Source organism: Pelophylax lessonae, assembly GCF_965119305.1.
Source record: "Pelophylax lessonae genome assembly, chromosome: 4".
Taxonomy (NCBI): domain Eukaryota; kingdom Metazoa; phylum Chordata; class Amphibia; order Anura; family Ranidae; genus Pelophylax; species Pelophylax lessonae.
This window is the reverse complement of record NC_138771.1, coordinates 197,659,497-197,683,726: the sequence shown is the minus strand read 5'-3', so window position 1 is coordinate 197,683,726 and position 24,230 is coordinate 197,659,497. Positions and strand designations below refer to the sequence as shown.

At 41.4% G+C, this 24,230-nt stretch overlaps 1 protein-coding gene across 1 annotated transcript; it reads left to right on the top strand.

Annotated features, from left to right (window-relative positions):
• Positions 1-1,177: 1,177 nt before the first annotated feature.
• LOC309553292 (integumentary mucin B.1-like) lies at positions 1,178-22,791 on the top strand (the record flags this gene model as incomplete). Its single annotated transcript, XM_082254305.1, has 6 exons — positions 1,178-1,305; positions 1,383-1,551; positions 6,694-6,731; positions 7,874-7,981; positions 10,631-10,670; positions 22,646-22,791. The coding sequence occupies exons 2-6, from the start codon at positions 1,413-1,415 to the stop codon at positions 22,789-22,791; spliced, it is 471 nt and encodes a 156-aa protein (XP_082110431.1). The 5' UTR covers positions 1,178-1,305; positions 1,383-1,412.
• Between the last annotated feature and the right edge of the window lie 1,439 nt (positions 22,792-24,230).

Genomic DNA, 24,230 nt, shown 5'->3' with positions numbered 1-24,230 from the left:
CATGATCACTCTGGATGAACTGCAGAGATCTACAGCTGAGGTGGGAGACTCTGTCCATAGGACACAATCAGTCGTATACTGCACATATCTAGCCTTTATGGAAGAGTGGCAAGAAGAAAGCCATTTCTTAAAGATATCCATAAAAAGTGTCATTTAAAGTTTGCCACAAGCCACCTGGGAGACACCAAACATGTGGAAGAAGGTGCCCTGGTCAGATGAAACCAAAATCGAACTTTTTGGCAACAATGCAAAACGTTACGTTTGGCGTAAAAGCAACACAGCTCATCACCCTGAACACACCATCCCCACTGTCAAACATGGTAGTGGCAGCATCATGGTTTGGGCCTGCTTTTCTTCAGCAGGGACAGGGAAGATAGTTAAAATTGATGGGAAGATGGATGGAGCCAAATACAGGACCATTCTGGAAGAAAACCTAATGGAGTCTGCAAAAGACCTGAGATGGAGATTTGCCTTCCAACAAGACAATGATCCAAAACATAAAGCAAAATCTACAATGGAATGGTTCACAAATAAACATATCCAGGTGTTAGAATGGCCAAGTCAAAGTCCAGACCTGAATCCAATTGAGAATCTGTGGAAAGAACTGAAAACTGCTGTTCACAAACGCTCTCCTTCCAACCTCACTGAGCTCGAGCTGTTTTGCAAGGAGGAATGGGCAAAAATTTCTGTCTCTTGATGTGCAAAACTGATAGAGACATACCCCAAGCGTCTTACAGCTGTAATCGCAGCAAAATGTGGCGCTACAAAGTATTAACTTAAGGGGGCTAAATAATTTTGCATGCCCAATTTTTCAGTTTTTTATTTGTTAAAAAAGTTTGAAATATCCAATAAATTTCGTTCCACTTCATGATTGTGTCCCACTTGTTGTTGATTATTCACAAAAATTACAGTTTTATATCTTTATGTTTGAAGCCTGAAATGTGGCAAAAGGTCGCAAAGTTCAAGGGGGCCGAATACTTTCGCAAAGGCACTGTAAATAGATATTTTAACTATAAGATTTTATGTCAATTGTAAATCATTGTGGCACCTGAAAAGTGTCAGTCATAAATTGTCCATTTTTGTTATACCAAATATAATATATGCATAAAATTGATACATTTTTTGTACTTGTTACACACTCATCAAAAAGTTGTAGTATTATATTACAATGGTGGTGTTTTTTTTTTTTTCATAACTGTATAATCAAGTCCTATCACTACTCCAGCAGTATCCCATTCATATTTAAAACTGGGTTTTCCATTTCCATTTCTAGGTTGCTGTGGGCCTTCCGGAGAGCTTATTGGGGTAAGTCTTATGATAATTATAAGAGAAAGAAAGTTTAAATGTCAGACACATTTCCTAATTGTTTGTTGTAAAAACAGCATGGAGATTACTGGAAAACAGGTTGCAGTATGTGTACCTGTAATGGAAACACTGGAAAGATAGAATGTGGACCCTATCCATGTGATGAAGTTGTCTGTGGATCAAATGAAATCAAGGTTTTTGGAGATCCAGCAAAGCAGTCTGGAGAGTCATGCTGTGGATACTGTGGTAAGTTCCATTGTAGGTAATGTAAATTGCAAGTTGAATCTATCCATGCACTGGCTTCTCTTAAGTCTTAAATATTTCCAGGCCTTTTTTTCTCAGAGTATAGGTGTAGGAACTCCCGTCTTTCAAGTCACTCCTTGTCTCCGCCCCCCTACCCACCTCCGAGCACCATCCCTTGTTTCCACTCCATACCCACCTCCCAGTACCACCTCTTTTAGAGAAAACAGAACCAAGTATAATTTTGTGGTGCTGAATAATCTGTATGGAATTTGATAATTATAATAGGAAAAGCAGTAAAAATGGATCCCACACAGCCAGCAACAATAGTCCCCCAAAGCAAAACCAGATCCCCTGCAATAATAGATCCCCTCCTAGCAACAATAGACCACTTCCAAAAAGAATAACACCTTGCAACAACAGTTCCACCAGAGAAACAATAGACCCCACCAGCAACAATAGATTTCCCAGCAGCCAGCATTAATAGACCCCAAATTGCTCCTAGCATCAATAGACCCCTCCCTCAACAATAGAACCCCCAGCAACAACAGATCCCCCAGCAGCCAGCAACAATAGAACCCCCCAGCAGCCAGCATTATTAGACTCTCTAGCAGCCAGCAACAATACACTCCTCCCTCAACAGTAGATCTCTTCCAGCCACAATTGACTCACTAGAAACTTAAGACGGGAGTGTCTTAGGTTGCTAGTGGGTCCATTGTTGCTGGAGGGGCAACAATAGATCCCCCAGCAGCTGGCATCATTTGACCCTTCAGCACAAGCCAATACCCCTGCATACATTCAGTACTGGAGCTGATGGAACTGCGTTCCCCCACGTTCCCGCAGAAAAAAAGCACTGAATATTTCTATTTTCCTGTAGTTCGAAGTTCTGTTCCCATAAATGCATCACCTTTTTTTGTTACATAATGGGGAGTCTAACTTCTGTTACTTTAACAAAATGTAAATGTAAAATCCATCAAGGTTTCCTCTGGTAATGGTGACAGATGTTAGGCGGACCTAGGATCTCAAAAGATATATGATTTATCACCTATGGTGGTAAAGCATAATCTAACCCAAATGCTTTATTTTGTTCTGGATATAGCGGGGAAGGGTTAGAACATCTGTTAGACTTTTACTGCTTGATGTAACTCTGTTGGGAGCATTCCCTTGCTTCCATTCAGAATGGACAATAATGGGAAATGTCACCTGCTTACACAGATGAAACACATTTTACTAGAATGAGGATGGGTTTGAACTTCTGACAATATTTGTATTGACTGCCTGCTGTTACGTGACCCGAACACCCTCAGAATAGTTAGGTATAAGTATCTTCCTTCTATAGAATAGTTGGCAGTTTAAGCTTAGTTAAATCATTGTTGGAATTCCACTTTAGGATAAGCTAAACATACTCATTTTTAAGTAGCAATTAGGTCCCTCAAACCAGTTCTGTATCAAACACAGAACACATTTTAGGGATTCAGTCATTTAGCATCTATACACCATTTCTGAATAATACAGTTGAACTGCGGAGGCACTATGAACAACTTGATATTCATCAGATACACACAAAGACAAGGTAAACATGAATTTCATCCATTTTGTTTTCTATCAGAGCAAATCATCAGACAAAAGTGTTGGTTGCTCCCAATAAAACATCTGATTATTAGTCAATTAGGCTGTAGCACTTCATAATGTAGGTGATACAAATAATTAAGGGCGGAGAATACAAACAATATGCAATAACATGTAGCTCCCCATGTATATACAGTAGTTGAAATTTAGTTTTTGGCCTCCCTGTAAGTAGGGAGAGCGACAATTAATTAGTTAGGTCTGCTCCGGGCTATGTTGGTATGGGCTCAATTACATCCCCCTGTCTCCCAGGAGACCCTGGGGCATAGTGAGTGGGAGAATCATGACCCCACCCTGCATGTTAATATCTCCCCAGCCAATCCATGGTAAATATGGCAAGTGACCAGCAGGGGGCGGTGGGGGTATAAATAGGCTGGAACCCAAAGCAGAGGTCTCTTTTTCCAGGGGGACGTAGACCCAGCATAGGGGCTGTGGCATCCCTGAAAGATCTGCCTGGAACTGCAAGCACCTTTTGTTGGATCCCAGCTACTGTTTGGCTGGGGGACCTCTGTTCTATCCTCCTGGAGCATTTAAAGAAAACCTCCTAAGGATCCAAGACACAGGCAACTAGAGTACAGAAACTGACCGACCTAGTACATGGCTGCACAGTAATTAGAAAACAGTGCGTACTAGTTTTCTGGACCTAAAGACTTTCTTGCTTTTCTGGGAGATCAGCAGGGCAGTACAGCCCTCCTGTACCGGGCCCAGACTTCATGAGTTTAAAAGTGGGGCCCAGGTACCTGTTGAGCAGGAGCGCCGGCTGTACTGCATTATTACTCTTGTGGCTCCTCCTGCAGAGCTGCTGGCTTTCTCCCTCCGGCTGAGGGAGGCAATATGCCACCTCACCACCAGCTTTAACCCAACACTAATGCACCATAGCAGAATGCTTTGCACATGGTTGCGGGCAGAGTTGTATAAAGTACTTGAAACCCATACTTGAGTAAAAGTACAAATGCTCAATCAAAAAGTGACTTGAGTAGAAGTGGAAGTGCTCGATCAAAAAGTGACTTGAGTAGAAGTACTAAAGTATTCAACATTTTTTGTACTTAAGTATTGCAAGTAGTTTTTTTTTTAACTTTTGCTACTCAAGTACTGAAAGTAAAAGTACCAGTAGTATTGAAAAAAAAAATTGCTACTCAAGTACTGAAAGTAAAAGTACAAGTACTGTGTTATGTAGTTATTAAAGAAAGAAGTCAAAAGTTTGAACATCATATTGTTTTTTATTATTTGAAATGCAGCTTTTATTTATACATACAGTAGCATTTATTTTCGTATGCACTGATAATACACATGTTTTGAGCTTCATGAAACCTGCCATCTACTGTTCTGGCAGTGGTAATTTTTATAATTGTAATGAGTAACTATGCAGCACAACAAAAAAAAAATATCGGAGTAGAAGTATTGAAATCATTGAAAAAATGTAGTGAAGTAAAAGTGGAAGTAGGAGAAAAAATTCTACTCCAGGAAAGTACAGATACCGCCTTTCGGTACTTAAGTACAGTAGTGAAGTAGTTCTACTTAGTTACTATACATCTCTGGTTGCGGGGCATTTGCAGAGCAGTGCTGTTTACGTGAATGGGTCTTGTTCAATTTCTGCCATGGGTGCAAAGCATAGCATCGCAGCTGTGGTGATTTAGTAAATATATAATTTTACATTTTTGGGAGGGGGGAAGGCCTGTCAGGTAGGCTATCCTGTGATTTCCAACAACAGTCCTGCAGATCAGCAGTTACTATTTGTACACTCAGGACTGTATTCCTGTTGAGGAGTCCCTGTTTAATATGGTTCATCTATGTACTTCAAAGGGATGCCTTCACCCTAAAGCCTTAGTGGAGAGTTATTGTCCCCATTTTTGAGTATACAGTTACTGGAGTATCCGTAGGCTCACCTTCACCCTATCCAAGTTCTGGCCAAAAATAAAAAAAACAAAAAAGAGCTGCACAGCCTGTTTACTTACTCAAGTGTGCAGCAAATGTTGTGTGTCTGGCTACCATGTGTCTATCAGAAAATTGAACCTGGGATTAAACAGCCAGACCAATCACGTCTGTGCGCTACAAAAATGTACAGTACTGAAAGTTGTAAAGCAAAGACCATTTACAGCATTAACAAGAAAATAGGAAAAATGTCCTGCATTGAAAAGCTTCTTAACCACTTGCCGACCGCCGCAAGTACATATACTGCGGCGGTCAGCCCCTCACAGGCAGAGTGACGTATCGGTACGTCACTAGCCTGGGAGGGTCTGGGGAGCGAGCGCGCGCCGTGTAAAACAAGCTGCCTGTCAGTTCTCCCTGTGTAGAGACACTGATCATACAGTTCTACTATGTAGAACCGTTGATCAGTGTAACTACACCTCAAGCCACAGCCAATCACAGTTAGAATCACGCCCCTAGGGACACACACAGCCCCTCCCTCTCAAATAAAGTTAACCCCTTCACTGCCAGTGTAATTTTACAGTAACAGTGCATATATATAGCACTGATTACTGTAGAAATGTCACTGGTAACCCCAAAAGTGTCAAAAATGTCAGTCAAGGGTCCGATCTGTCCGCCGCAATGTCGCAGTACCGCAAAAAAATCGCAGATCGCCGCCATTACGCGTTTAAAAAAAAAACAATAAAAATGACAAAAATCTTTCCCTTTGTTAGTAAACGCGATAACTTTTGCGCAAACCAATCAAAATACGCTTTTTGCAATTTTTTTTACCAAACATATGTAGCGTAAAACAAATTGGCCGAAAATGTTAAAAAACTTTGATTTTTACTTTTTTTTTTTGGGGAATTTCATATAAAAAAAAGTGAAAAATATTGTTATTTTTGCAAAATTGACGCCCTTTTTTTGTTTATAGCGCGTGATCAAAAAATCGCACAGGTGATCAAATACCACCAAAAGAAAGCACTGTTTGTGGAAAAAAAAGGACGTCAAATTCGTTTAGGTACAGCGTCGCACTACCGCGTAATTGTCCGTTAAAGTCACGCAGTGCCGAATCGCAAAATACCCCCTGGATTTTTAGCAGCCAAATCCTCCGGGGCTTAAGTGGTTAAAAATAAAAATAGTGCACACATCGATGGAAGTTTGCTTGGGAGAGTAGGGTAATTTTGCTAGGGAGAGTAAGACCTGATGGTCTTTGCCAGAGTGCACAGAACACTGGGCAGAGCATTTATAAAAAAAAAAAGAAAAAAAAAAAAAAAAACAGTTGCATAGCTATTTGTCCATCAAAGCTGCAAGTGAATTCCTACTGTTTGAATGGGGCAAAATTGAATGTTCCTATGCAATATTCTCCACAGTTCTGTTGTTCTAAATAAAAGAAATAAAAAAATAAATAAAAAAAAGTGAATGGTGAAATATTGCATTGTAGCCACTAAATGGAGACGAGGATCACATTTGTTTCTGTGATAACCAGCTCCGTATTTTTTCTGTGTTTTTTACTGCATTTGGCTGCATTATGTTATGGGTATGGGTCATACAGTATATAATGATTCACTCTAGAATTAAGTTGAAAGTTTTTTCTCTTCGTTTTTCTTACAGCACCTCTGACTTGCAAACACAATGGAACAGAGTATCAGGTAAAGTAATTTTCTACACTTTGTAAAGTAGCTTTATTTAAATAAGGATTGAAGTAAAGTGTATAGCAGCCTTTTTCAACCAGGGTGCCGTGACACTCTGGGGTGCCTTCTGGGTTCTTCAGGGCTGCCTTGGCAAATGCCTAAAAATTGCCACAAATTGCCCAAAAATAGTTCACAAGTCAGCAAGTGGATCAAGCCTGGCTTTTTGTTACACCCAGCCACAGGTTTTTATTGTACAGCATTAAAACCTTTGGCTCTGTGCAGGCCTGCCCTTGACATCCTAACAACCACTGATTGCATTGATTAATGAGGAGATCCACCACCGGAACAGCATCCTCATTTGCTCCTCCCCTTCCCCTCTCTGTCAGCACTGGGAGACTGAAACTGAGGAAGAAGAGAAAATCTAGAATACCAGTCAATACCAGTTTGTGAAAGTAGAGAATAAAATCACCTCTAATGTTGGGTTGCCCACATATGTGAATGCTGGTGCGATTAGCGAAAATATTAGTTTCTTGTTTACATTTTAGAGTGGGGTGCCTTAAAATTGTGCATAAATTTAAAAGCTGCCTTGGTTAAAAAACATTGAGAAACGCTGGTGTATAGTGTTCTTAAAGTGGTTGTAAATTGAATTGAAAAAACAAACAGGTTTATATTTACCTGCTCTGTGCAATTGAATTGCACAGAATGGCCCCGAACCTTCTCGTCTCAGGCCCCCTGCCCGTCTCCTGGCTCCTCCCCTCTGGCTAGACTGGTGTCTTTTGACACAGACAGCTGGACTTGGCCTCGCCCCCCACTCCCTCATCACTGTCTTTGATTGATTGTCTCACCAAAGCCAGTAAGGTGAGGGGAGAGAAGAGCCGCAGATGGGAACAGCTCTAAATCAAATGAGGGCTCAGGTAAGTAAAACTGGGGATGCTACTACCTAAACCATTTTTATCTTAGTGCAAGGAACACATTAGGGTGAAGAATGTTTAGGCTTTATAACCATGTTAATAAAAAAAAAGATGTTAAATTTTTTTCATACACTCATTGCCGAGATATTCACTCTACTTATGTATTGACATTTTATGTATTAGATTGCATTGTATTGCTTGATGTTTGTTATACAATTGAAAGTAATTTTTCTGTTGTTATTGTTCTAGATAAATGAATCCTTTAGAGACCCGAATGACCCATGTCTGGTTTATACTTGCCTTGAAACTGGCTTGACTGCAGAGGCCAAAAAATGTCCTCCACAAACGTGCACACCGGTAATATGCACATTTTATCAAATAAAATTAAAATCAAATAAAAAAAGAACAAAGCAAGTACTGGGTTCTTGCACATGAGTGAGACACTACATAACCCTTATAGTGTTCTTTCTGAGCTAAATTCAGTTACAAAGGTTGGCAATGTAGCTGTTTGTGAGAATGACAACCCTTCTGTGCATAGGGACAGTTGCATTACCCCTTCAGGTGGATCCCTTTTAGAGGAGTAGGCAAAAGCCCCACTATCCATCTGATATATTCTGTGGAAGTATGAGAGACTGGATTATATTTCGTTCATACTGTTTGTACCCATATTGCACTTTGCAGGAAAAAGTATCAAAGCCATCATTTGTGTCCATTTGTGTCCATATCTTCTTTACACCTCCTCCTGTGTGTGAACTAATGTAGCTATGTAGATCTGCTCAGTTTTTTTACATTAACATACCTAAGTTACATTACAATCATTCCGACTAAAAAGAAAAAATTGATTTTATTTACAAAATCATTGAAATGAGTTTGCATTTTTGGATATGGATATCAATGTACTGTATATTTCAGGACAAATTTTCTATGATCCAGATCTTCTAGATTACGCCAATATAATATCATTCGCCATAAGAATAAATTAAAGAGACGGCCACAATTCAGCCAAAAGAACATTATTTTAGGGGAAAAATATAAAATACAGTTGTAAAGTTTGCTCAAGTGCTATCTTTTTTATTTTAAATAAACATATTTCAAGACAGACTTGCAACCCTACAAAGAGTGTACAAAGGTATACCGTACAGGTACACATTCCAGAAATATGGAGACTGCTATTGTTGGCCTCTTTCTGAAATTTGTAGTTGGAAAGGTGTTATGCTCATCCAATAGCTTTAATAAAGTCAGCTGCTTAGGAAGGATTTTTTGTTAAGAAAGCCAAATACATGGATACCCACATCCTATTATTTACAAATGTAGAGATCCAAAAAAGAGAAAGTGGGGCAGCAGGATTAGTACTGTTATAACATTGCCCAGGGTTAAAAGCATACATTTTATAACAAAAGATCCTCAATACAAGACATTTAAAATTAAACACACAAATGCATTTTTTGTGCGTAAATTAATAACATTAGCCGTCTATAGCTGTACAACACCCACCACCTCAAGCCACTTGCACCAAGGGTATTAGTCCAAGGAGGAAGTGTGTATGCAGTAAGTCAATCTCGACATGTTTTGCAGTCACCTGCTTCTTGGAGGGAAAATTGGAGGGAATGAAGAGCTTCAATAATAAAAAACATATAGATAACATGATACTAACAGTACTAATCAAATGTTGGATATATAAAACCAGATAATACTGTATATCATTGCTAAGAAGTATATATATATATATATATATATATATATATATATATATATATATAAAAAGACAATGATATATGCTATATCAGGTATGATTGAAACTTGGGAAAAAATAATGGACTTTAAAGGCACATAACTAAAATCAATCAAATGTATTAGTCTATATTAAAATATTTTTTGAATACAGTAAAATAATATAATGTAATATATTATATAATAATGCAATATTAAAATATCGTTCGGACTAAGTATAGACTAAGTATAGATTCCCAAGAGAATAGGATATCATATATAGAACTAGATGCAACTAATAATATATCAGGATTACATATCCTCAAGACATTGGGGTATCACTTGTCCTGATGAGTTCCTACATGTTTCACCACATTGGTCGCTTCTTCAGGAGCTTTACCCATTGGTGTTTTGAAACCGTAGATTCAGCGCTCATCCCCTTGACTTGGAGGGGACACCCTAGGAGGACCTATTGGGGCTAATTTGTCAGAATGTGGGCACACACAATAAGATAGTTGAATTGGAAAACAATATATCTCCACTTTTAAATTTAAGTTTTCCCCTGACGGTCAGGATATCTTGTTGTTTATAAAGGGATAAAGGGTCCAGAAATAGAATCCACTACTTTTCAAGTTTGGCCACAGTCCAAATTGTAGAGACCTGTAAAAGTTATGTGTCACAACCGATGCCGACAGCCTCCGTTGTATAGGGGAAAGAGAGAGAGTGAGGGGACTCCTGTGTCTCTCAGAGTGCCTGCTATATCAGGGATGGACACTAGTTGTGGGTGTCCAGTTCCATTGTCCAGGTGTGCAGTATATAGATAAAAGGTCCAATGTAAAAATACCTGTGGAAAGATCCCTGCCTGTATGCATCCACCGCCATATGGGACTGCTAAGAAATTTGTAACAAAATGTATGCTTTTAACCCATTGTGATGTCTCATGATCCCTACAATAGCTTTAATACTCATTAACCTGAAAGTACAGTATGTAGATCAGGTTGCTGAAGAAAAGTTAGGATCCTTATCAACATATTGATTCCAGATCATTAAGGCAAAGTTTCTAAGCTAGTAAGTCAGCATGTCATTATTAGAGGGTAAGATTATCAATGTTAGCCTCCTTGTTTCTCTAATGAGAAGTTTCTTGTTTGTATGATTATAGTCCAGGTGGACTGTTCATACGGTAATGATGCACTTTTTGCTTTACAGATACAATTACTTTTTCTGTTTTATTACTCTGCTTTTTATTTATATTAATGTTTGATTACTAACAATACTTTATAACCATCTGCCATGTAGGAAAGGAGAACGTATGATCCAGAAGGATGCTGCTATATATGTAAGCAATTTTATCATGCATGATTTATGTGTCAGAAGATTGTTGTGTCAGAAGCCTGTTGATGCAGCTCTGTAATCATGAATAGATCTTAAAATGTATATTATTAAATGAAAGCAGTATGAATCAGTGTGATTACCTGAATTTGATATGGTATCAGCATCTTGCAGTCCCTGCAGATATCATATAGCTTTAAGCTCCACTAGTCTCTTAGCTGCTTTATAAATAACTTCAATCTAAATCTAATAAACATAGAGAGGAATGGAATAAGACTAGTGTTGAGCGAACACGGACTGTATTATTCGTGTTCGTACCGAATAATTGGATTTTTTGTACCCGAACACGGACACGGACACTTTACTGTATGTTCGGGTAAAAATCCGTGTTCGGTCGTTTTATTTCCGGGTTTTGCATGCTTTGGCGCTCTTTTCATGGCGGGCTTTCAACAGCCAATCAACAATCGTTTAACTGGTGTGCCTTAAGCCATCCCAGCCATGCCTGCAAATGTCTCAGTAGCTGTGATTGGCCGTCTGAAGCATGTGACCAAGTCTTTATAAGTTCGAGGCAGCCGCAGCGGCGTCATTATGCTGCTTAGATTCAGGGACAGAGCACACATCAACGTGCTGGCTGCTGATTAGGGAAAGATAGGCAGGAAAAAACCATTTGTGTCCGGATAGAATTGAGGGACAGGTCGGAGTGTTTAGGCAGGGCGAGTTGTAGGCATTTTAGGGATAGAGTCTGCTGAATTATATAGGGTCAGTGTCTTCTACAAACTACAATCGATATTGCTGTGTGGGGGGTGGGGTCTGCACTCAATCCTGATCTACGATCTCTTCTCAATCCTGTTAGGGACAGAGTCTGCTGAATTTTAGGGAAACTGTGTTCTACAAACTACAATCGATATTGCTGTGTGGTGTGGGATTGGAGATAGGCAGGTGTCAGTGATCCACATCCATTTTTCTGTGTGTGAGCTGCAGTGAACACAATCTTTTTGGGCTGCAGTGAACACAATCTTTTTGGGCTGCAGTGAACACAATCTTTTTGGGCTGCAGTGAACACAATCTTTTTGGGGTGCAGTGAACACAATCTTTTTGGGGTGCAGTGAACACAATCTTTTTGGGCTGCAGTGAACACAATCTTTTTGGGCTGCAGTGAACACAATCTTTTTGGGGTGCAGTGAACAAAATCTTTTTGGGGTGCAGTGAACACAATCCTTTTTGGTGTGCAGTGAACACAATCTTTTTGGGCTGCAGTGAACACAATCTTTTTGGGCTGCAGTGAACACAATCTTTTTGGGCTGCAGTGAACACAATCTTTTTGGGCTGCAGTGAACACAATCTTTTTGGGGTGCAGTGAACAAAATCTTTTTGGGGTGCAGTGAACACAATCCTTTTTGGTGTGCAGTGAACACAATCTTTGTGGGGTGCAGTGAACAAAATCCTTTGTGGGGTGCAGTGAACACAATCTTTTTGGGGTGCAGTGAACAAAATCCTTTTTGGGGTGCAGTGAACAACATCCTTTTTGGGGTGCAGTGAACACAATCTTTTTGGGGTGCAGTGAACAAAATCCTTTGTGGGGTGCAGTGAACACAATCTTTTTGGGGTGCAGTGAACACAATCTTTTTGGGGTGGAGTGAACAACATCCTTTTTGGGGTGCAGTGAACAAAATCCTTTTTGGGGTGCAGTGAACAAAATCATTTTTGGGGTGCAGTGAACACAATCTTTTTGGGGTGCAGTGAACACAATCTTTGTGGGGTGCAGTGAACACAATCTTTTTGGGGTGGAGTGAACAACATCCTTTTTGGGGTGCAGTGAACAACATCCTTTTTGGGGTGCAGTGAACACAATCTTTTTGGGGTGCAGTGAACACAATCTTTGTGGGGTACAGTGAACAGAATCTTTGTGGGGTGCAGTGAACACAATCTTTGGGGGGTACAGTGAACACAATCTTTGTGAGGTGCAGTGAACACAATCTTTGTGGGGTGCAGTGAACACAATCATTGTGGGGTGCAGTGAACTCAATCTTTGTGGGGTACAGTGAACACAATCTCATACTGAAGGTTTGAGGGTGCTGCCTGTTCCATACTCCCCCTACTCCTCATCTAGCCTTTTAGGGGTACAAACAATAGTAATTGGGGCCTAGTGTGGTTGTGTACGTGTGATATACATACACTTTTTTGGGATCATATTTTCTATTCCGCTATTTAATCAAAAACCTTTGGGGATCAGTTAAATTGGGGGATAGTCTGTGTTGGTACGTGTGAGAGAGATCCACCTTTCCAAGTTGTTGGGGTTCATCTCATACTTCTGAAGGTTTGAGGGTGCTGCCTGTTCCATACTCCCCCTACTCCTAGCCTTTTAGGGGTACAAACAATAGTAATTGGGGCCTAGTGTGGTTGTGTACGTGTGATATACATACACTTTTTTGGGATCATATTTTCTATTCCGCTATTTAATCAAAAACCTTTGGGGATCAGTTAAATTGGGGGATAGTCTGTGTTGGTACGTGTGAGAGAGATCCACCTTTCCAAGTTGTTGGGGTTCATCTCATACTTCTGAAGGTTTGAGGGTGCTGCCTGTTCCATACTCCCCCTACTCCTAGCCTTTTAGGGGTACAAACAATAGTAATTGGGGCCTAGTGTGGTTGTGTACGTGTGATATACATACACTTTTTTGGGATCATATTTTCTATTCCGCTATTTAATCAAAAACCTCTGGGGATCAGTTAAATTGGGGGATAGTCTGTGTTGGTACGTGTGAGAGAGATCCACCTTTCCAAGTTGTTGGGGTTCATCTCATACTTCTGAAGGTTTGAGGGTGCTGCCTGTTCCATACTCCCCCTACTCCTAGCCTTTTAGGGGTACAAACAATAGTAATTGGGGCCTAGTGTGGTTGTGTACGTGTGATATACATACACTTTTTTGGGATCATATTTTCTATTCCGCTATTTAATCAAAAACCTTTGGGGATCAGTTAAATTGGGGGATAGTCTGTGTTGGTACGTGTGAGAGAGATCCACCTTTCCAAGTTGTTGAGGTTCATCTCATACTTCTGAAGGTTTGAGGGTGCTGCCTGTTCCATACTCCCCCTACTCCTAGCCTTTTAGGGGTACAAACAATAGTAATTGGGGCCTAGTGTGGTTGTGTACGTGTGATATACATACACTTTTTTGGGATCATATTTTCTATTCCGCTATTTAATCAAAAACCTTTGGGGATCAGTTAAATTGGGGGATAGTCTGTGTTGGTACGTGTGAGAGAGATCCACCTTTCCAAGTTGTTGGGGTTCATCTCATACTTCTGAAGGTTTGAGGGTGCTGCCTGTTACATACTCCCCCTACTCCTAGCCTTTTAGGGGTACAAACAATAGTAATTGGGGCCTAGTGTGGTTGTGTACGTGTGATATACATACACTTTTTTGGGATCATATTTTCTATTCCGCTATTTAATCAAAAACCTTTGGGGATCAGTTAAATTGGGGGATAGTCTGTGTTGGTACGTGTGAGAGAGATCCACCTTTCCAAGTTGTTGAGGTTCATCTCATACTTCTGAAGGTTTGAGGGTGCTGCCTGTTCCATACTCCCCCTACTCCTAGCCTTTTAGGGGTACAAACAATAGTAATTGGGGCCTAGTGTGGTTGTGTACGTGTGATATACATACACTTTTTTGGGATCATATTTTCTATTCCGCTATTTAATCAAAAACCTTTGGGGATCAGTTAAATTGGGGGATAGTCTGTGTTGGTACGTGTGAGAGAGATCCACCTTTCCAAGTTGTTGGGGTTCATCTCATACTTCTGAAGGTTTGAGGGTGCTGCCTGTTCCATACTCCCCCTACTCCTAGCCTTTTAGGGGTACAAACAATAGTAATTGGGGCCTAGTGTGGTTGTGTACGTGTGATATACATACACTTTTTTGGGATCATATTTTCTATTCCGCTATTTAATCAAAAACCTTTGGGGATCAGTTAAATTGGGGGATAGTCTGTGTTGGTACGTGTGAGAGAGATCCACCTTTCCAAGTTGTTGGGGTTCATCTCATACTTCTGAAGGTTTGAGGGTGCTGCCTGTTCCATACTCCCCCTACTCCTAGCCTTTTAGGGGTACAAACAATAGTAATTGGGGCCTAGTGTGGTTGTGTACGTGTGATATACATACACTTTTTTGGGATCATATTTTCTATTCCGCTATTTAATCAAAAACCTTTGGGGATCAGTTAAATTGGGGGATAGTCTGTGTTGGTACGTGTGAGAGAGATCCACCTTTCCAAGTTGTTGAGGTTCATCTCATACTTCTGAAGGTTTGAGGGTGCTGCCTGTTCCATACTCCCCCTACTCCTAGCCTTTTAGGGGTACAAACAATAGTAATTGGGGCCTAGTGTGGTTGTGTACGTGTGATATACATACACTTTTTTGGGATCATATTTTCTATTCCGCTATTTAATCAAAAACCTTTGGGGATCAGTTAAATTGGGGGATAGTCTGTGTTGGTACGTGTGAGAGAGATCCACCTTTCCAAGTTGTTGGGGTTCATCTCATACTTCTGAAGGTTTGAGGGTGCTGCCTGTTACATACTCCCCCTACTCCTAGCCTTTTAGGGGTACAAACAATAGTAATTGGGGCCTAGTGTGGTTGTGTACGTGTGATATACATACACTTTTTTGGGATCATATTTTCTATTCCGCTATTTAATCAAAAACCTTTGGGGATCAGTTAAATTGGGGGATAGTCTGTGTTGGTACGTGTGAGAGAGATCCACCTTTCCAAGTTGTTGGGGTTCATCTCATACTTCTGAAGGTTTGAGGGTGCTGCCTGTTCCATACTCCCCCTACTCCTAGCCTTTTAGGGGTACAAACAATAGTAATTGGGGCCTAGTGTGGTTGTGTACGTGTGATATACATACACTTTTTTGGGATCATATTTTCTATTCCGCTATTTAATCAAAAACCTCTGGGGATCAGTTAAATTGGGGGATAGTCTGTGTTGGTACGTGTGAGAGAGATCCACCTTTCCAAGTTGTTGGGGTTCATCTCATACTTCTGAAGGTTTGAGGGTGCTGCCTGTTCCATACTCCCCCTACTCCTAGCCTTTTAGGGGTACAAACAATAGTAATTGGGGCCTAGTGTGGTTGTGTACGTGTGATATACATACACTTTTTTGGGATCATATTTTCTATTCCGCTATTTAATCAAAAACCTTTGGGGATCAGTTAAATTGGGGGATAGTCTGTGTTGGTACGTGTGAGAGAGATCCACCTTTCCAAGTTGTTGGGGTTCATCTCATACTTCTGAAGGTTTGAGGGTGCTGCCTGTTCCATACCCCCCCTACTCCTCATCTAGCCTTTTAGGGGTACAAACAATAGTAATTGGGGCCTAGTGTGGTTGTGTACGTGCGAGATACATACACTTTTTTTGATCATATTTCCTATTCCGCTATTCAATAAAAACCTTTGAGGATCAATTGAATTGCGGGATAGTCTGTGTCGGTACGTGTGAGAGAGATCCACCTTTCCAAGTTGTTGGGGTTCATCTCATACTTCTGAAGGTTTGAGGGTGCTGCCTGTTCCATACCCCCCCTACTCCTCATCTAGCCTTTTAGGGGTACAAACAATAGTAATTGGGGCCTAGTGTGGTTGTGTACGTGCGAGATACATACACTTTTTTTGATCATATTTCCTATTCCGCTATTCAATAAAAACCTTTGAGGATCAATTGAATTGCGGGATAGTCTGTGTCGGTACGTGTGAGAGAGATCCACCTTTCCAAGTTGTTGGGGTTCATCTCATACTTCTGAAGGTTTGAGGGTGCTGCCTGTTCCATACCCCCCCTACTCCTCATCTAGCCTTTTAGGGGTACAAACAATAGTAATTGGGGCCTAGTGTGGTTGTGTACGTGCGAGGTACATACACTTTTTTTGATCATATTTCCTATTCCGCTATTCAATAAAAACCTTTGAGGATCAATTGAATTGCGGGATAGTCTGTGTCGGTACGTGTGAGAGAGATCCACCTTTCCAAGTTGTTGGGGTTCATCTCATACTTCTGAAGGTTTGAGGGTGCTGCCTGTTCCATACCCCCCCTACTCCTCATCTAGCCTTTTAGGGGTACAAACAATAGTAATTGGGGCCTAGTGTGGTTGTGTACGTGCGAGATACATACACTTTTTTTGATCATATTTCCTATTCCGCTATTCAATAAAAACCTTTGAGGATCAATTGAATTGCGGGATAGTCTGTGTCGGTACGTGTGAGAGAGATCCACCTTTCCAAGTTGTTGGGGTTCATCTCATACTTCTGAAGGTTTGAGGGTGCTGCCTGTTCCATACTCCCCCTACTCCTCATCTAGCCTTTTAGGGGTACAAACAATAGTAATTGGGGCCTAGTGTGGTTGTGTACGTGTGATATACATACACTTTTTTTGGATCATATTTTCTATTCCGCTATTTAATTTAACTGGGCCTCCATGCGAGACCTGTGTGCCTTGTTGCGCTGTTTTGAGTACTCCACCAACATGGCCAGTGGCAATGACGCCGTTCTCAGCTTAACTATCCCACTTCTATGCCTCCTTGAAAAAACAATTCGGGCGATGATGGAAGAGGATGTGGCACAGGATGAGGAGGAGGAGGAGGATGAAGAGGTAACATTTCCAAGGCTTTCAGGGCAGTCATTCGCAAGGGGCTCCGAGGGTGGGTTCCTGCACACGCAAACGCCAGGGACGCAATTGTCCAGCAGGGGCACAGTTCTGGAGGATGAGGAGGATGAGGAGGAGGAGGAGCTGGAGGAGGAGATGGAACCATGTTCACAGCAGGGTGGCACCCAGGCCAGCTCATGGCCATCACTGGTGCGTGGCTGGGGGGATACAGAGGACACGGACCATACACCTCCCACAGAGGACAGCCTTTCGTTGCCTCTGGGCAGCCTGGCACACATGAGCGATTACATGCTGCAGTGTCTCCACAACGACCGCCGAGTTGCCCACATTCTAACTTGTGCTGATTACTGGGTGGCCACGCTGCTGGATCCCCGTTACAAGGACAACGTACCGTCCTTAATTCACTCACTGGAGCGCGATCGCAAGATGCGCGAGTACAAGCGCACGCTGGTAGACGCCATGCTGCTGGCATTCCCATCTGACAGCGGGGCCACAGTGGAAGCACAAGGCAGAGGAGGAGGAGGAGGAGGTCGCCAACGCAACCAGGGCACCGCCAGCACCTCAGAAGGCAGGGTTAGCATGGCCGAAATGTGGAAAAGCTTTGTCAGCACGCCACAACAAACAGCAGCACCAGCAGCTCAGATGGAACGTCTTAGCAGGAGGCAGCATTTTACCAACATGGTGGAGCAGTATGTGTGCACACGCCTACATGTAGTGAATGACGGGTCTGCCCCCTTCAACTTCTGGGTCTCCAAATTGGGCACATGGCCTGAGCTTGCCCTTTACGCCTTGGAGGTGCTGGCGTGCCCTGCAGCCAGTGTATTATCTGAACGGGTATTTAGCACGGCTGGGGGCGTTATAACAGACAAGCGCAGCCGCCTGTCCAGAGACAATGTGGACAAGCTCACGTTCATTAAAATGAACCAGGCATGGATCCCACGGGACTTTTCCGTACCTTATGCAGAATAGCAATGGATACCGACCTTACCCACCCATTGTTCCATTTTTGCTCTTTCTCACTCTTTTGGGGTGTACCCTCATTTAAAATTTGTGAAAAGAAGCAGTGTTGGCTACCTCGTCCTCCTCCTCAGGGCCAGATTAATGTAGGGGCTATTGGAGCTGCAGCTCCAGGCCCCTACCTTTTATATAGGCCCCGGGTTGGCCATATTCACTGTTACCGCTCTTCTGTCACTTGTAAACACAGAAGTCTGGCTTCTATGCTCGCTTCCCCAGGCAGCACCCTCAGAACCTCCCCACACAGCGTGAAGGCCGGACAAGGAGGGACAGTTGGCGATGCATGGATGTGTTTATGGGCTTCAGAGACAGCATCCCATGTTGAATTAGGCATGCATGGCTGCACCCTTCCTCCTCTGGGTGCATGGCAAGGCACGGCCCTAAGGCCCTTCAAAATCCTCAGCACCAAGCCCATGATGCTGTTAATCCGGCCCTGGTCCTCCTCCACCGCCGCTTCCACCTACACCGCCCATAGGTGTGCGCAGCCTATTGCATTAAGGTGTGCACCCCAAAGTTGAAATACACATGCATGTGTTTGCCAGCAGGGAGAGTAATGTATCGGGGCCATGTACCTGTAGGCAAGGAGAAATAGAGCAGAGCAGGTCCCAGGGAGATCTTTCCCATCTCCTCACTGGCAATGCTATGTGCCCTAGGTGATTAGGGTGTGCCCAGGCACACCCAGCACACCCTGTGCGCACGCCTATGTCACCGCCACATCCACCACCACCTTAACCTCCCTCCTACTCCATATGGGCCTCGTCCTTCAGAGATGAAGAAGAACATTGTTTTATTTTTCTGTTTTTTTTTGTTGTTTTAAGTTATTTCCCTATCCACATTTGTTTGCAGAGCACTTGCCATGCTCTTAATTACGTTTTGCTGCCATTTGCAGCACTCTAGCCCTTTCCTTTGGTGTTTTAGAGCCATTTTAGTGCCTTAAAGTTCGGGTCCCCATTGACTTCAATGGGGTTCGGTGTCCGGGAAAAGTTCGGTAAAAGTCCGGGACACGGACCCGGACTTTTTTTTAAAGTTCGGCCGAACCCGTCGAACACGGACATCTAGGTGTTCGCTCAACCCTAAATAAGACATTTATATTACTATTTAGTTAGCCTTATACTGTATTTTCACTTTAGCAGTCAAAATTGAGAAAACCTTAACATATATTTGTTGTGTTTCCGTTCACACAGCATGCCTAAAAAAATTGAAAATATTTCTTACCTTTTTAGATGTTTCTCAGGAAAGAGTGTCATGGCTGACTGTATTTCTGAATAATGTCAGAATGGGTTTGTCCTAAAGACAGGTTGAGTTTCCTCTCATTAACATACAATAAAGAAGTCAAGCTCTTATATTTTGAACCCTTTGAACCCTTTAGGACAGTGTTCATATCTAGCTTAAAGTGATAATGAAGATCTATTCGCAAAGTATAGACAGTTATTTATGGTAAACACAGCTGCCCAGTCTCAGAAACAAAGAGAACTATGTAATATTTTACAGTGTTGTAGTATCCAGAAAAGAATATCTAAAAAAGGTAAACTGCAATGTTTAATTGGTATTTTATGTTATGCTATGTGAATAGGAACATGTAACAAATACAAAATAGGTGTTATGCCAATTTGGCTATAAAAGTGGAAATACACTTTAAACAGACTAATCAAATATTAGTTTAGATTTTTTTTTTTTTATACTCAGTCTGATCTCTGATGTGGAATATTTTCTCAAAGTTTTAGGACTCCTAATGAAAACCCACATGAATTGTATTACTTTCCAAAACATTTCTTTTGATATACATTGAATACATTTCCTCAAAAAAAAAAAAAAACTCTAATAGATTACATTTTAAAAGATTGATTCTCTTTTACCATAAATATTACAATGTTCAAATCCACCTAATTTAAAAGCCAAAGTGTAGCATTGAGTTTCATTAATTTACAGCCAAATTGGGATAATACCTATGGTTTGTTTAATGCTCCCATTCCCTTAACATAATTAAAGAAAAAATACTTAAAAACTGCTTTTTTCATTCTATTTGCTTTTTTTCCTGAAGACTCCCAAAAATTACATTTTACACTGTGTGTTCTAACAAAGTGATAAAGAGCTTATGACTTGGTTTCTGCATTGTATGTTAATAAGGGAAACTTAGTCTGTGCCCGCTACGACCATTTACTTTCACTTTGAGATTGTTCAGAGTAGCTTGCAGTCTGTCTAAAGGCCTGATAAAAAAAAAAAAAACAAAAAACAACTAGAAAGGTAAGAAACTTGACTGCTAAAATTGAACTACTTCAAAGCACATTTCGCTACTGCACCTATAAAGCTGAACTGTAGAAATCAGCTTATTACCTGCCAAGGTAAATTTGGTCAGCCAGTCTTTTGATCCAGAAACCTCCATACCCACTAGGTTGGTAACCTAGTTAAGCAAAATGACCAGATCACTAACCTTTTGTACTGTCTGTAAAAGTACAATGAAGAAGAAGCAGCAGACTGATATGGCCATCATTGTTCTCTATTCGTGTTTGTATTGTTGACTGACAGCACTGTGCACTATGCACTGAGCTCTGATGCTGGACTAGATTACACAGAGCTTATGTTAAGACGGATGCACGTGTACATGCTTTTTGTATTTATCTACCAATGGAGAGTTTTCCAAGAGCTCATCACTAGAGCTTCCTCGCTATCTGGCTCTCTGATTACCTGGCATCAGACTGGTCCAGTTGTCTGCTCACATGCAGTTGGTGACTTGCTTGGCTTACACACATGTGTCTATTCGGATGGAGACTACCTCTATCCCTCCAAAAATTTCCAACTGTCAAACATCAGTCTTGATTGATGGCCTGTCTGTAAAGACCAAACAGCCTGGACACACAGCCTGGGTACTTGATTTATAAGCTGCACCACAAGCATCTGCATCATTACTGTTTTGCAATGTAATTAATGGTAAATTGTGTGTTTTACTTTCATATCTGCCCAGTGTTTAAAAATGTGTAAGTATCACAACAGATAAATATTTATTTAATTGATTTACACTTATTTCTCTATACCAAAATAAGACAGGAAATAGATAGGAAATATAACGTCCTTTAACCCCTTTCCGACCGCCCCACTTACTTATACAGCGGGGCGGTGGCTCCTCCGCATAAAATCACGTACAGGTATGTGATTCTGCCCTCCCGCGCTTGAGGCGCGCATGCGCCTCGATGGCAACCAACTCTCACTGTGGTTGGACACAGTGGGAGCCAATCAGCAGGTTCAGGGGATTGTTCCTTAGAGGCAGAACAGCGGTCTGCCTATGTAAACAAGGCAGATCGCTGTTCTGTTTGTAGAGAAGATAGAGATCCTGTGTTTCTGCTAAGCAGGAACACCGATCTCGGTTTTTCCACAGTTAAAGCACCCCCCACACAGTTGACATGCACTCCATAGGGACACATTTAACTCTTTGATTGCCCTGGATGTTAACCCCTTCTTTGCCATTGTTGTTAGTACAGTGACCCTGCATTTTTTTAGCACTGATCACTGTACTAGTGTTACTGGTCCCCCAAAAAAGTGTCAAAAGTGTCACTTAGGGGTTTATATACTAAAGCTAGAGAGGGCAAAATTAGTCACAATTCTGCAGAGAAACCAATCAGCTTCCAGGTTTTATTGCTAAAGCTTAATTAAACAAGCTGAGGTTAGAAGCTGTTTGGTTTCTTTGCAGAATTGTGACAAATTTTGCCCTTTCTAGCTTTATTAATAAACCCCTTAGTGTCTGATTTGTTTGCCACAATGTCGCAGTTCCACTATAAGTCACTGATCGCCGCTATTACTAGTAAAAAAAAAAAAATAAAAATGTAAAATAAAAAAATAAAATAAAAAGTGATAGCATCTACAATCAATATACATTTATTGGGATTTTTTTTTGTACCAAAGACATGTAGCAGAGTACATATTAGCCTAAATTAATGACGAAGTTAGATTTTTTATATTTTTTTATTGGACATGTTTTTTATAGTAGAAAGTAAAAAATATTGTTTTTTTTGTTTTTTTTTCAAAATTGTTGGTCTTTATTTGTTTATAGCACAAAAAAAAAAAAAAAAAACTGCAGAGGTGATCAAATACCACCAAAAGAAAGCTCTATTTGTGGGAAAAAAAGGACATCATTTTTATTTGGGTACAGCGTTGCACGACCGCACAATTGTCAGTTAAAATAACACAGTGCCATATCGCAAAAAATGCCTGGTCATAAAGGGGGTAAACCTTTCTGGAGCTGAAGTGGTTAAAGAACTGCTAAAACTAAAATATCTGGTAATGAATCGTATGAACGTGCTAACATTTGTTTTCCTTCATTACAGGTGACACTAAATGTAAACCAACGCCAGCAATATTAACCATAGAAAATCCTTTTACAAATGTTGCAAGAAACAAAGTATACAAAGTCTGTAGAGCTAAAGTGAGCATTTCATCGTGCACCGGACAATGCGAAAGAGGCACTATGTAAGATTTTACACACTTGTTAAAGGCCAACACCACATAATAATGATCAGTTGAATGTGTTTACTGACAGGTTGAATCACACGCTAACTTAAATATCTCCATCATGAACCATTTCTACCAGAATTCCTAGTTCTGCCAACTGCAGTGGCTATTACATTGCTAGATAGGAACATAATATATTTTCTCTAGAACCATAGGAAAATGCTGTCACTGTGCTTCAGCTCATTGGTGTCCACCTATAACTACAATGTCAGTTTTGGATGGAGTATATGTTAACGATAAATAAAAAAACAAAAAAAAAACAGAACCTCTGTGACAGGACCCCAGACAAAAGGATCTGAGTAAGTCCCGGTTCACACTAGGGCGACCTGTGAGGCAACCTGGTCGCCTCACAGGTCGCCGTAGGTCGCCTCCCATAGGGAAGCTGCGGACCCGTTCTAATAGGAGCGACACAAGTCGCTCCGACTTAGAAAAAGGGTCCGGAGCTTCTTTGGGGCGACCAGGAGGCGACCGCCATAGACTTCAATGTTATGAAGTCCGTGGCGACCGCTCCGAGGTCGGGGCGCGCTGCTCGCACCGCAACCTCGGAGGTCGCGTTGCGAAGTAGCGTCGCTCGTATGTGAACGGGCACTTAATGATCCCATTATTGTATTAAAGAATAGCTGTACTGAAGGCAGGGCTTTTTTTCTCGGAGAATACAGTAGGTGCAGGAACTTCTCCCTTCTGTGCGACCCCTTATCTCCACCCACTACCCACCTCTGAGCACTGTCCCTTGGTTCCATCCCCTTACTCACCTCCCACACGCAACAAAATACCTCACCCAGCAACAAAATATCCACCTCAGCAACATTAGACCCCCCTCCAGTAGCAATAACGGCTCTCCCAGCAACCAGTATCAATAGATCAGCCAACAATAGACCTCTACCTCAACAGGAGATCCCTACCAACAACATAAGACCCCCCCAGCAACAATAGATCCCCCAGCAGCAGCAACAGACCCTCACACAATAACAGATCCCTACCAGTGACAATAGATCCCCAAGCAGCCAGCATCAAGACACCCCCCAACACACCCCACTCCCCTTGCTATTACATACATACATTGTATGTATGTAATAGCAAGGGGAGTGGAGGTGCCGGAACTGCATTCCCCCACGTTCCTGCAGAAAAAAAGCCCTGACTGAAGGTCTAATAATGTTGGGAGGCTGAAATATGAAATTCCAGGCAACAGTCAGTGCTCCTTTCATTCTTGTTCTATGGGGGCCTGCAAATGGCAAGTTTATGATTCGGTTTATTGCAGCCACATAAAGAGAGATTAAAGTGTCTGCAAGATTGTACTATATTGGTAAATGTCAAGCTAGCAGACTGTCTGTCTCCTATATATTCTAAAAATATAATTTGGGGTCTATTTTTAAGGTTTTGCTTTCTTTACTCTATTAGCCC